At 48.4% G+C, this 13,712-nt stretch overlaps 1 protein-coding gene across 1 annotated transcript; it reads right to left on the bottom strand.

Annotated features, from left to right (window-relative positions):
• Positions 1–549: 549 nt before the first annotated feature.
• Positions 550–10,727, bottom strand: nherf4a (NHERF family PDZ scaffold protein 4a; the record flags this gene model as incomplete). The annotated part of the gene is made up of 11 exons (XM_084453875.1): positions 550–591; positions 666–890; positions 1,180–1,404; positions 2,071–2,267; positions 8,344–8,548; positions 8,740–8,876; positions 9,365–9,569; positions 9,734–9,945; positions 10,118–10,179; positions 10,464–10,497; positions 10,562–10,727. The coding sequence occupies 11 exons, from the start codon at positions 10,725–10,727 to the stop codon at positions 550–552; spliced, it is 1,710 nt and encodes a 569-aa protein (XP_084310001.1).
• Between the last annotated feature and the right edge of the window lie 2,985 nt (positions 10,728–13,712).

The following is a 13,712-nucleotide window of genomic DNA, read 5'->3' as shown; positions in this document are numbered from 1 at the left end:
AGAAATTATATTATGCTTGATAATGTATCATTTAGTTACATAACACCTTATGAATATACAAAAATGAAAGTAAACAAAATGAAAACATAATTTGTTGAAATTCTCACTAGAGCCTACATTATAGCAGCTGTAGTCTATTGTATGGCTTGTCAAGGGTTTGATGATAAACATCCATAGCTTTGAATGGCCTACTTGAGTCTGCAGAATAATGATCATAGATCTGAGCCACATTACACATTCAAATGAGACATGATTAAAAAGTAGTATGCAATATCTGTTTAGATGAGGTTGCCCCCAGGACCACAGTGCAGTCCATGTCTGACATCTTGAGATGTGGAGGTATGAAACCGGATCATTCATTCATCTGCACCTCCTATACAAAGTTCTCTGTTCAGGTTGTTTGAAGAGGAAGATGTTCACAGATTTTGTACTGTATTGATTTGATTCCCAGTGTTGTTATTATTGATTGTAGCTTCCTGTATCTGGTCTCCAGTCTCGAGTCCAATGAGATGGTCTTTGTGATGATTTTGGTCACTTCTCAACATTCCATCACAAGGATGCATTGTTAGTTTTCTCTGAGTTCTCTGTACCCTGCAAGACAAGGCGGATAGGTTAGAGGGTTTGAGGGATGAGTGTGTGCGTGTGTGTATGTGTGTGTGTCTCACCTGGGTACTGTGGATGACTAGTCCTGGGGTAATAGGCAGGCCCGCCAGCCTGAGCTGCTGGTACACAGACCTCTCCATCACCAGCAGCCTGAGAGACTCGTCGCTCCTCTTTATCATCATCACCACATCCTCAAAATACTCTGCCTCTACGTTCTGTCCATTCACCTCCACCACCACATCCCCCTCCAGCAGCCCAGCCCGCCGTGCTGAGCCCCCTGCTACCACCTAGTGGACAGAGACGGTACTGTAGTGTGTAGGACCACTCAGGCCTCACAGGGAAGGAACATCCCACAATCAAGCCTTGGCTGATATAATGGTTTGAGTATAATAGTATAGGCCAGTTAAGAACAATTAACAATTTGACTGTAGGCATTACCACTGAGACATTTGTCTGAAATATTAGGCCTTTCAAGTGTTACAGCTTAAAATGCAGTATGACTAATTGAACCCAGGACAGAACAGATGTAAGGTGAACTGTATTTGTGCTGTAGGAGGTAGCGCTGTGCTGTGGTACCTGGCCTATGAAGGTCCCTGGTTGGTGTTGGACACAGCCCAGGTGGAAGCCGAACCCTGACTCCTCTCTCTCCACAACACAGAGTCTGGGGAATGGCGCAGACACACTGGGCTCCGGCAGCGTGCGCTGTCCTCTCTCGGGCCCAGAGCGGCAAGATGGCGTCCTCCTCAGCCCCTCTCCCCGTGGCACCCGGCTCTCAGAGAAAATCAGGGGAGAGATGCCCAACTGGGGGAGGAGAGGAGACCCAGGGGGAGGTAACTAACACACCTCCTGTCTGCTGTCTGACCCACCTGAATAGTAGTCTACGTGACCCACCTGAGTGTAGAAGTCTATCTGACCCACCTGAGTGTAGTAGTCTATCTGACCCACCTGAGTGTAGTAGTCTATCTGACCCACCTGAGTGTAGTAGTGTATCTGACCCACCTGAGTGTAGTAGTCTATCTGACCCACCTGAGTGTAGTAGTCTATCTGACCCACCTGAGTGTAGAAGTCAATCTGGCACCTGAGTGTACAGTAGTAGAGTTAGTGTACGTGACCCACCTAAGTGTAGAAGTCTATCTGACACACCTGAGTGTAGTAGTGTATGTGACCCACCTGAGTGTAGTAGTGTATCTGACCCACCTGAGTGTAGTAGTGTATCTGACCCACCTGAGTGTAGTAGTCTATCTGACCCACCTGAGTGTAGTAGTCTATCTGACCCACCTGAGTGTAGTAGTCTATCTGACCCACCTGAGTGTAGTAGTCTATCTGACCCACCTGAGTGTAGTAGTCTATCTGACCCACCTAAGTGTAGAAGTCTATCTGGTCCACCTGAGTGTAATAGTCTGTCTGACCCACCTGAGTGTAGTAGTCTGTCTGACCCACCTAAGTGTAGTAGTCTATCTGACCCACCTGAGTGTAGAAGTCTTTTCCCTTCAGCGATATGGAGGTGAGGATGACCCTCTGACCACTCCTCCTGACTCTCCGGACGATGTCGTCGTGCTCCAGGGCCTCGGTGGGTTCTCCGTTGACCGCCAACAACAGCTCGCCATCCTGCATCCCCGCCTCCTCGGCAGGGCTCCCCGCATCCACCTCACGCAGTAAATGGGCTGCGACCAAACAACCAGTCAGTCAGGATGAAAACAAACAATGAAGACGGAGAGAAAGAGATGGAGAGAGAGAGAGCAAGAAAGACAGTACTGTAGTATGCTATCACATTACCCGATGACGTTATTAGCCGGCACTGTTCATGAAAGGTTGTAGTGATTTAATTTGATTTAGCTCCCCTGCAATTTAATCATGTCATGATATTGTCATAACCAGCCTATGGTATACTGAGAGATATTAGATGAAAACCCCAATAGTAGTATAAAAAGTCACCACCAGGTGTAGCCACTGGGAACGGATCTGTAGAAAATGGAGTTTCCCCACTAACTCAGCAGTTTAAGAAATGCTTGGCCAGCAGCTTTAAGGCGGGAAGAATAAATGTGCGCCCGGCCTGAGCATTCAAAATGTCCCAATGTCGTCCTGTTAGATTCCCAGTCTTCCCCTCTTCTCCTCCCCTGGTTGCCAAAAGATTTAATGCTGACACTGCAGTCTTATGTACAGAAGCAGTTTTCAGGTGCCCATACACCCAGAGGGGATTCCCGGACGGGAATCGGAGGGGGGGGGGGGCACGGATGTAGGACATATTTGGACATAAGTTATTGCTGAGCCAGCAAATAAGACACCATTTGATTGGTGGCAAAGTAAGTGATGTATGGAAAATGGGATGTGGTCAAGGGGGGGGGGAGTGGTGATAAGACTATAAAGGTCAATAACACAAAGGAAAAAGGTGTGTTCTTTCCCGGGAAGCTCCAACTTTTCTGCTGTTCGTTTCTGAAGAGCATTAAAGTCAAATCGCATGTGGACTCTTTGTGCCTCGAGTTGTTTTTTCTTCTCGGACTCTGAAGTTATTTTGGAACTTTGAAACCAATCTGGACTTAGATTTATTTCTGGACTTAGATTTATTTCTTGGAATTTGACCTAAGACATAGTAAATTATTTTACACGACAAGGTCACTCAGACTCCTAGCGGAGTCACCAGTCAGTCTCCCAACCCTTAATCGAAAATATAACCACTAGTTTCATATATATGGAAATGTATTGTTTGATATATTACATATTATATTTTCCAATATATTGCAATATATTTTTGTTTCATAAGGGAACAGAGCTACCATTCAGTCTCTTAACAGAGTTACCATTCAGTCTCTTAACAGAGTTACCATTCGGTGTCCTAACAGAGTTACCAGTCAGTCTAGCAGAGTTACCAGTCAATCTAGCAGAGGTACCAGTCAGTCTCTTAACAGAGTTACCAGGCAGTCTATCAGAATTACCAGTCAGTCTCCTAACAGTTACCAGACAGTCTCTTAACAGAGTTAACAGGCAGTCTCCCAGCAGAGTTACCAGTCATCTCCTAACAGAGTTACCAGTCAGTCTCTTAACAGTCACCAGTCAGTCTCCTAACAGAGTTGCCAGTCAGTCTCTTAACAGAGTTACCAGACAGTCTCCTAACAGTTACCAGTCAGTCTAGCAGAGTTACCAGTCAGTCTCCTAACATAGTTACCAGACAGTCTCCAAACAGAGTTACCAGACAGTTTCCTAACAGAGTTACCAGACAGTCTCCTAGAAGAGTTACTGTACCAGTCAGTCTCTTAGTTCCCAGGCCAACATGAAACCAGTCAGTCTCCCAGGGCTGCATAGTTACCAGTCAGTCTCCCAGGCCTGCAGAGTTACCAGTCAGTCTCCCAGTCTAGCAGAGTTACCAGTCAGTCTCCTAACATTTACCAATCTAGCAGAGTTACCAGTCAGTCTAGCAGAGTTACCAGTCAGTCTAGCAGAGTTACCAGTCAGTCTAGCAGAGTTGCCAGTCAGTCTAGCAGAGTTACCAGTCAGTCTCTTAGTTCCCAGGCCTGCAGAGTTAGCAGTCAGTCTCCCAGGCCTGCAGAGTTAGCAGTCAGTCTACCAGGCCTGCAGAGTTACCAGTCAGTCTCCCAGGCCTGCAGAGTTACCAGTCAGTCTCCCAGGCTAGCAGAGTTACTAGTCAGTCTCCCAGGCCTGCAGAGTTACCAGTCAGTCTCCCAGGCCTGCAGAGTTACCAGTCAGTCTCCCAGGCCTGCAGAGTTACCAGTCAGTCTCCCAGTCTAGCAGAGTTACCAGTCAGTCTCCCAGTCTAGCAGAGTTACCAGTCAGTCTCCCAGTCTAGCAGAGTTACCAGTCAGTCTAGCAGAGTTACCAGTCAGTCTAGCAGAGTTGCCAGTCAGTCTAGCAGAGTTACCAGTCAGTCTCTTAGTTCCCAGGCCTGCAGAGTTAGCAGTCAGTCTCCCAGGCCTGCAGAGTTACCAGTCAGTCTCCCAGGCCTGCAGAGTTACCAGTCAGTCTCCCAGGCTAGCAGAGTTACCAGTCAGTCTCCCAGTCTAGCAGAGTTACCAGTCAGTCTCCCAGGCCTGCAGAGTTACCAGTCAGTCTCCCAGGCCTGCAGAGTTACCAGTCAGTCTCCCAGTCTAGCAGAGTTACCAGTCAGTCTCCCAGTCTAGCAGAGTTACCAGTCAGCAATCTTGTGAGTACCAGAGGAGGTGATTCTCTGTAATCATTAACCTGGTGTGTGAGTTCTCAGAGCCAGGATCAGATTAAGATTAAGATTGGGGTTTAAGGAAATGATAAAGAAATGACTGGGGGAGTATCTAGTGATATGTCTGGACAGGTGGAACACGGTGACAGGGCAGAATAGAACAATGGAACACGCACATATATCCTACAGTAGCTTTCCTAAAGCAATGTCAGTTGTCAGTAGAGTGGCGGTGGAAATCCACTAACCTCAAAGTCCTTCGCCTCTATCTTAAAGAACTCTTATCTGAACTCAATGTTTTGGTCAAGAATGCTAGGGCTGCTTATTTTGCAAATCTCACCACAAGCAAACAAAATCCTTGATTGCTGTTCAATACTATAAAAAAACGATTGTCAGCCCTTGTCTCCTCTCTGAACCTGTTTTTTTCCAGGGAGGACTGTAACCGTTTTCTTTTGTTTTTTGTAAACAAAGTAGCTGAGGTGAGGGCGAGCATTACCCCCTCTCCCCTCCCCATCTGTCCAGCCAGGCAGTCTACTTTTTCTCCAGGATTTCCCTGACTGACCTAGCTGACGTAATGAGATATACTGTATGAAGTCTTCCTCAAGCCCCCTAGATATTCTACCAACACCCTTGCTAAAGGAAGTTATCAGCTCTGTCGGCCTGCCTGGTCTCTATTATAAATAGCTCACTTGAATCTGGCTCAGTCCCATCTTCTTTTAAGCAGGCGGTCGTCCAGCCCCTCCTTAAAAAACCCAACCTGGACCCCTCCCTACCAAAAACCACCAGCCCACCTCCAAGCTGTGGTTTGTCTCCAAGGTTTTAGAAAAAGTGGTTGTAAACCTGCTCAGCACTGTTCTGAAAACCCATAATATCTCAGACAAATTCCAATCAGGCTTTCACAAGAACTACTCCTCAGAAACAGCCCTCCTCAGAAGCAGCTCTCCTCAGAGTCTCAAATGATATAATGATGTCCTCAGACTCCGGAGAATGCCGTGTTCTGGTTCTGCTTGATCTTAGTGCAGCTTTTGACACGGTGGATCATAGCATCCTGTTAGACAGGCTTAGGGAGTGGGTGGGCATCTCTGGGAGCCCTAAATTGGTTTGCCTTCTACCTCAAAGGGAGAAGTGTTGCTGTGGCCGTTGGTCTTTTTAAGTCTGACTCCGCTGGCCCTTTCCTGCGGCGTGCCACAGGGCTCTCTCTTAGCTCCAATTCTGTTTGCTCTCTACATGCTTCCTCTTGGCCTTATAATCACCAAATTAAAGGCCATCTCTTATCATTGGGATGATATCCAATTGTTTTTCTCTTTTAAACCTGATAGGATTGAAAAACTCAACATACTGCATGAGTGTCTGTCCGCCATTGAGGAGTGGACGGTGAGCAGCTTCCTCCAACTCAATGCGGCTAAGACTGAAGTCCTGATTGTAGCTTCAGACAGTGTTGCCTCTAAGGTGGGAAAGCACATGTGGTCCCTAAATGGAAATGTACACCCTAACCTGAGAAATCCTGGTGTTATTTTCAATCAGTCTATGCACCCGGACAAACATGTAAAGTCACTGACCCACACCTGCTTTTTCCACCTCAGAAACATTGCACAACTCAGATCCATTGTATCTCATGCTGAGCTGGAAATGTCTGTCCATGCATCCTCCAGGCATGACTACTGTAACTCATTGTTCACCTGTCTTTACAAATCATCTGTGGACCAGTTGCAACCCTAACCTCTGGAATGCGCTCCCCCAGAACCTGAGAGCCTCGACATCTGACAAATCCTTTAACAGACCGTTGAAGACTCACCTGTTCAGGCAGGCATGTGATCATCTGTAGCTCAACTATTCATTTTTTCTCTGTTGTTGTGGTTTTTGTGTTGTAGTAGGAGCTGCTGGAAGCGCTTTATAGTAACCATCCGTATTAAGCATTAATTAATAGGTAATAAGGTGTTATATTAACATATATATATATAAAAGTGTTTAATAATAGCATAATAAACACGTTTATTGTTATAAACCTAGATTATAAGACATTTATAAGCACTTATAAGAAGCTTGTTAACTGTTTATAGACTGCTATTATGCACTTAGTATGCATTTATTAGCAGTTAATTATGCACTTATTATGGTTGTATATTATATATATATATTATATACAATGCATTATTAAGGTTAATAAATCCTTTATTATGCACTTATTAACAGTTAAAGGTATAATATGTAATATGTGGATTATTTCCCCCATCTAGTGTCTAAAGATAAGAACTGCAACAACACAACGGTTGCAGTTTGGTTGCCAAAATGCCAGAGAATGCACTGTTTCAGCCATACTGTGATAAGATCTTCACTCCGAGAGGAACATAACATTACACTAATCAGTAATCACAATCAAGTATTTCAGAGTGCCATGTAATAAGTTATGTTAGACGCTGTAGTGTGGGGATAACGTTAGGTCTGGCTATTCAGATTCCAAGAAAGATAACATTAGCTAGCTAAGTTAGTAAGCTAACGTGAGCTAACGATAGTTTGTTAGCTAGCTTACCGGTCTAGTAGAAAAGTAGCAATGTCAACATCATCAATCAATCAATCAAAGCTTTATTTGTATAGCGCATTTCATACCCAGAGGCAACACAATGCGCTTTATAGAGAACAAGGGAGGTGGGCATACGACCCACTCTCTACATATTCCAGAGGGAAGCAAAAAAACAGTAATCACCCAGGGGCCAGATAAGTGAGCTGTAAAAATTCTTCCCTGACCCCTCTCAACAAGGCGATCGAGCAAGCTCCAGGAGTATGTTTGTGTGCGACTTTATCCCATGAAACTCCATAAACTCCGTCCAATGAGCAAAGGCTGGCTCAATATCTATCCGACTTTTGCTCCTTCTTCGGTCACTGAGCTTTTGAGATTTGTATCACACGGTTCGCCGGGGCTCAGGCAGAGAAGCAGGATGACGAAACTCTGCCATTTTACCAAACGTTTAGCTGAAAAGAGTGAGCGGAAGTGGACGGAAAAGCTGCAGTTTTATAGTCGCACACACACTAACCAACATCTATAATGCTGCAAATTCATGGAAGTATAATGTTAGCTGGCTACTGCTAATCTCACAGTGGTGAAGCTACAATAGTATCTGACAACCCAGCACAGTACCAACACTGTAATACTATTGGCTGGTATGATATCAACACAGTGTCATTGTCGGGCCGTCAACATTTCATAATGTAATAATTTCAGACAAAATATATATTTTTATGGAAAAGCAATACTTTTACTCTGCAGCCTTCGCAAAGCCCTATGGATGTATTATTTTTGAAAAAATGTTTATTTTAATCCACATATTACATATTATACCTTTAACTATGCAATTTTCCAGTAGTGGATCTAAAGCGAGACAATGCATTATTTAGGTTAATAAATCCTTTATTATGCACTTATTAACAGTATGTTTCACGCAGCTCCCCCATCTGGAATGTGGGATGAGGTGATCTATAGGTGCTTTGCTAAGACAAGTAAAAAGAGCTTGTGTGTGTCTGTGTGTGCTTGTGTGTGTGAGTATAAATGTGTGTGTGTTTCCGTGCATGTCTCTCACCTATGCGTCCAGAGGGCAGCCTCTCCTGGCGCAGGAGGAACCCGTAGCCATCATGGCCCTGCGCCAAGTGCATGGTCCGGGGCCGGTGGGGCAGGTTGTGGGGCTCAGCCAGGACAGGCGTGATGGCCAGCTTCCGTCTGGCGTAGCTGAACTCACTCTCACCGTCTATCACCAGGAGCGTGGCAGAGTCCCCACCTCTCTTCACCTGAGGAGGGACACAGGGAGGGAACACGTCATATCACACTTGGTCCAATTAACACGTTTCATGGGTAGGTGTGGTTTAAACTTCTTCACATGAGGCCTCTTGAGATTCTAACCTCACCTACTGTACTCTTCTTTAGCACTTTGTTTTTAGTCTTTCCCTTTCTTTGCGTGAGTAAATAAACTAAAGCGTACCATTCTGGTGAGGGCGGAGTGTGTGAGGGTGGACACCACCACACCGTTGATCCACATCAGCCGGTCTCCCCCCTGGACCCCCGCCCTCTCTGCTGGGCCATCGCTCACTAGGGTCAGCTCATACCTGCCCCTCTGGCCTGGGGAACACACACACGCACGCACACACGCACACACACGCACGCACACACGCATGCACACAAACGCGCGCACGCACGCACACACACAAACACACACACACGCAGATGACCAGGATTAAACTTTTTTTCTTTTGTGAACACAGTGCATTCTAGTAGGCCGCAGCTGCAAGCCATTCTGGACCTTTCGTCTAGAACCTTTTGTCCTGTCTGGCTCCTGTCTGTTCAGTCTAGCTAAGTGCACCTGCTCCTACAAACCGTCCTGATCACATGACTCACATTCTGTTTCGCTCCACTGATCAGTCTGGCAACGCTGAAGAGAAATCCTATGTGTAAGAGGCGGTGCCAGTGGGTGTCAATCAAAGTTATTCTCAGTCGATTAGATCAACCCATTCACTATTATATTGACAAACGGGCCGATACTGACCCCACTAGTGGGATACATGTTAGTTAATCAATAATCAATCCTGATCATCCCAGAGAGAGAATACCTTCTATGGGGATGATGCAGATGCCCAGGCCCAGGACGGGGTGTCTGGGGATGTGGCAGAGTCTGGGTCTGGAGCAGCCCTCTCCCCGGTGCTGCCAGGCCAGAACCGCCAGGTCCAGACCCCGGGACACGGCCTCCTCATACTCCCTCCCCCCTAGCACCAGCAGGACCAGCTGCAGCCCGCACAACTGGACCCTCCGGACCACCTGAACACACAACAGGACAGATGAGCTGAGCTATCCTGTCCTCTTCTCTCCTCGCATGTCTGCTTCTTTCCTCTCCTCTCCTCTTCTCCCCTCTCCTCCTCTTCTCCCCCTCCCCTCTCCTTTCGCGCCTCCCTCCACTCTGCCCCTCCCAGTCAGGTCCTGACCTTCCTGAACTCCATGTTGTCTACCAGCTCCTCGTTGACCTCCAGCAGTCTGTCTCCGTCCCTCAGGCCGCTGAGCTGGGCAGGGCCCCAGGGGTCCACCTGACGCACCACCAGCCCCTGCCGGCTCGGCTCCACACGCAGGGAGAAGCCAAAACTCTGGCCCTCCATCCGGATCAGCTGGCACAGCCGTGGCACAGGGCTCTGCTCCGGCTCTGGGGAGGAGGGAAAACATGGTGAGGCACGCTGGACTGGACTGGACTAGAGGCTACTATAAACTGTGACTGGTTGTATACAACCGACGCTACACTCTCCGTGTTTCTGATCACTTGTTCCAGCATTTAGGGAAGAAGAAAGGGACCTCCTCCTCACCACAGTCTCTCTTACCAGGGTCGTCTGATATGACCAGCGCTGGGTTGTCAATCCCCTCCTTCGGGTTGAAGGTGAATCTGCCAGAAAGAGAGAGAGAGAGAGAGCGAGAGAGAGAGAGAGAGAGAGAGAGGGAGAGAGAGAGAGAGAGAGAGAGGGAGAGAGAGAGCGAGAGAGAGAGAGAGAGAGAGGGAGAGAGAGAGAGAGAGAAGTGAAACATGAATGTAGATGCCGTTTGTGAAGACCCTGACACAGTGACGTCCTGTACAGTGTTAGATCACGTATGTGTTGTATCAGTCTGGGCAGCATGAGGACCATGCAGACATGGTGAAAGTAGCAGTGAGAAGCGCCAGGAGCAGCTTACCGTGGGAAATCCATGACGGACCTGACCTCCAGACCTGAAAGAAACAGACAGAATCAGACCAACCACTCAGGTTACCTTCCTCGACAGCCAGGGGTGACCTTTGTCCTCATCCTGTTCCTCCTCATGCTGCTGCTCCTCCTGCTCCTCCTCCTCCTGCTTCTCATCCTCTTTTTCTCCATTCAACCTATTTTCTCTTCTCCCCCTCCTCCTCCTCCTCCTCCCCCTTCCTGCCAGGCTGGCCTTGGTTGTGGTCCAGACCGGCATGGTTACTCATCTCTCTCTCTCGGCTAGCACTTCTCTGTCAAGCAGGTTGAGACGTCACTCGGTGTCAGGGTCGGGGTCAGGGTCAGGGTCAAGGTCAGGGTCAGGGGTCAGGGTCGGGGTCAGGGTCAGGGTCAGGGTGAGGAAGCAGAGCTGTTCATTAGCAGAGGTTTGACGCTGCTCCCTCTCCACGCCGTCTCGTTGTGGTTAATGTTGTATTTCCTCTCAGGTGATGGAGGGTTAGGGTTATCTACTATAGATTGTTGTATTTCCTCTCAGGTGACGGAGAGGGAAGAGCCAGTGAAGTGGAAAAAAAACTGAGCTCTTGACGCAAACATCCCCGTCACACCCGTTAGCGTGACACAGTTCACATGTTCTAACGTGTCCCGCTAGCTGAGGTGCACTCTGATGACATCATCAGACACAAGGCATGTTCAGAAGCAGAGCGGCAGCAGCATGGCTAGGCTAGGCTAGGCTAGGCTAGGATACTCACTGCATGACTCGCCTGATCCCAGCATTCCTGTGTACAATGTTTTCCCCTCCCTCCCTGCGTTGACTGCCACACACACACACACACACACACACGCACACACACACACACACACACACACACACACACACACACACACACAAACAATACCCCCCCACACACATACACACACACACAGAAATAAGCTCTGAGCAGGGCAGGGACATACGCTAGGAGAGGTCTGTGCAGAGTAGCGAGGCTATCAGGCTGTGAATGTGGGCATCTGCAGTGTCATGTTCCTTGATATCTGCTGACTGACCGTCTCCTGCTGCTGTGGCTGAGGACCAGAACCAGACCAGGACCAGACCTCCTCCGCTCAGGAGATCTCCCCCCTGGAGGACCAGAAGCCTCCTCTGCTCAGGAGATCTCCCCCCTGGAAGACCAGAAGCCTCCTCTGCTCAGGAGATCTCCACCCTGGAGGACCAGAAGCCTCCTCTGCTCAGGAGATCTCCACCCTGGAGGACCAGAAGCCTCCTCTTCTCAGGAGATCTCCACCCTGGAGGACCAGAAGCCTCCTCTGCTCAGGAGATCTCCCCCCTGGAAGACCAGAAGCCTCCTCTGCTCAGGAGATCTCCCCCCTGGAAGACCAGAAGCCTCCTCTGCTCAGGAGATCTCCCCCCTGGAGGACCAGAAGCCTCCTCCGCTCAGGAGATCTCCACCCTGGAGGACCAGAAGCCTCCTCTGCTCAGGAGATCTCCACCCTGGAGGACCAGACCTCCTCCGCTCAGGAGATATCCCCCCTGGAGGACCAGAAGCCTCCTCCGCTCAGGAGATCTCCACCCTGGAGGACCAGAAGCCTCCTCTGCTCAGGAGATCTCCACCCTGGAGGACCAGAAGCCTCCTCTGCTCAGGAGATCTCCACCCTGGAGGACCAGAAGCCTCCTCTGCTCAGGAGATCTCCCCATTGGAGGACCAGACCTCCTCCGCTCAGGAGATCTCCCCCCTGGAGGACCAGAAGCCTCCTCTGCTCAGGAGATCTCCACCCTGGAGGACCAGAAGCCTCCTCTGCTCAGGAGATCTCCACCCTGGAGGACCAGAAGCCTCCTCTGCTCAGGAGATCTCCACCCTGGAGGACCAGAAGCCTCCTCTGCTCAGGAGATCTCCACCCTGGAGGACCAGAAGCCTCCTCTGCTCAGGAGATCTCCACCCTGGAAGACCAGACCTCCTCTGCTCAGGAGATCTCCACCCTGGCAACCATTGCTCATATGAACTAATTTTGAGGGAGCAATAGACTTTGAGAATTTGAATCAGGAATTAATCTAAATTAACAAATTATCCATTCTGATGTCAGACTGTAGGCATGCTGCCTCATGAGATAAGAGACAGTAGGCCTACTCAGTAGAGAGGACTTTATCCCCCAAAATGCAACACAACACCATCTACGCGTCTTTATATCCTCCTGTGTGAGGTGAAGGAAGGAGGCAGTGAGGCAGAGCAGCGTTCCCTCGTCACACGGCGTGGAACCGCATGTTTGGATTAACAAATCAGGCAACGTTACCTGCTAGGCAGTACCAGCTCTCCCCAACCAGCTGATTTGATATGGATATAAACACACACACGCGCACACACACCGCACACGCACGCGCGCGCACACACACACACACACACACACACACACACACACACACACACACACACACACACACACACACACACACACTCAACCATATAAAAGTTGAGACATATCAAGGTTGACACACAAACACAATCGCACTAGGTTGAGTCTTCTCAACCCTGTATTACTGTTCACTTGAACACTTGAACCAACACTTGGCAAAGAATAAGGACAAGCGATTAGAAGAATTCCAATGTACCTTTACCTGTACTTGTTATACATGGCAAATAAACGTTCTATTTTTCTATTGTATTCTATTCCCACTGGCCCTTACCTGTGGTGCACTTCATAGTGCTATGTTTGCTGGTCCTGTCTGCAGGCGTGCCTCTCTGGCCAGGGGAAGGGCGGGGTTGAGGTGCAAGGTGCATGGCAGAGGGGGACATAAAGAGACTTTCGTAATCACTTGAGAGCGACGCTGACTCCCTCTCTCCGCCCTCCCTCTCTCTATCTCTCAGATGATTGGGTCCAGGATTAATGTTTAATCTGCACTAACTGAGACTAACTGAGAGGATGCAGGTGTGGAGAAGCCATCCCAACAATCCCATTACTGTACATACAGTAGCAGCATGATCTCTGGGTTACTGTACATACAGTAGCAGCATGATCTCTGGGTTCACCAGGCTGGCCAGCTGACCGGTCCTCACAGCTGGTCCAATACTGGGCTGGATACAGTATCACTAAATATCACTGGATATCACTGGATATCACTGGATATCACTGGACGTCACTACTGTATACTGTAGCACTAAATATCACTGGATATCACTGGATATCACTGTATACTGTAGCACTAAATATCACTGGATATCACTGTATACTGTAGCACTAAATATCACTGTATAGC

This window comes from Borostomias antarcticus (genome assembly GCF_949987555.1).
Source record: "Borostomias antarcticus genome assembly, chromosome: 1".
NCBI classification, from domain to species: Eukaryota; Metazoa; Chordata; class Actinopteri; order Stomiiformes; family Stomiidae; genus Borostomias; species Borostomias antarcticus.
Note: the sequence above shows the minus strand (reverse complement) of the source record. Positions and strands in the feature narration are given on the sequence as shown.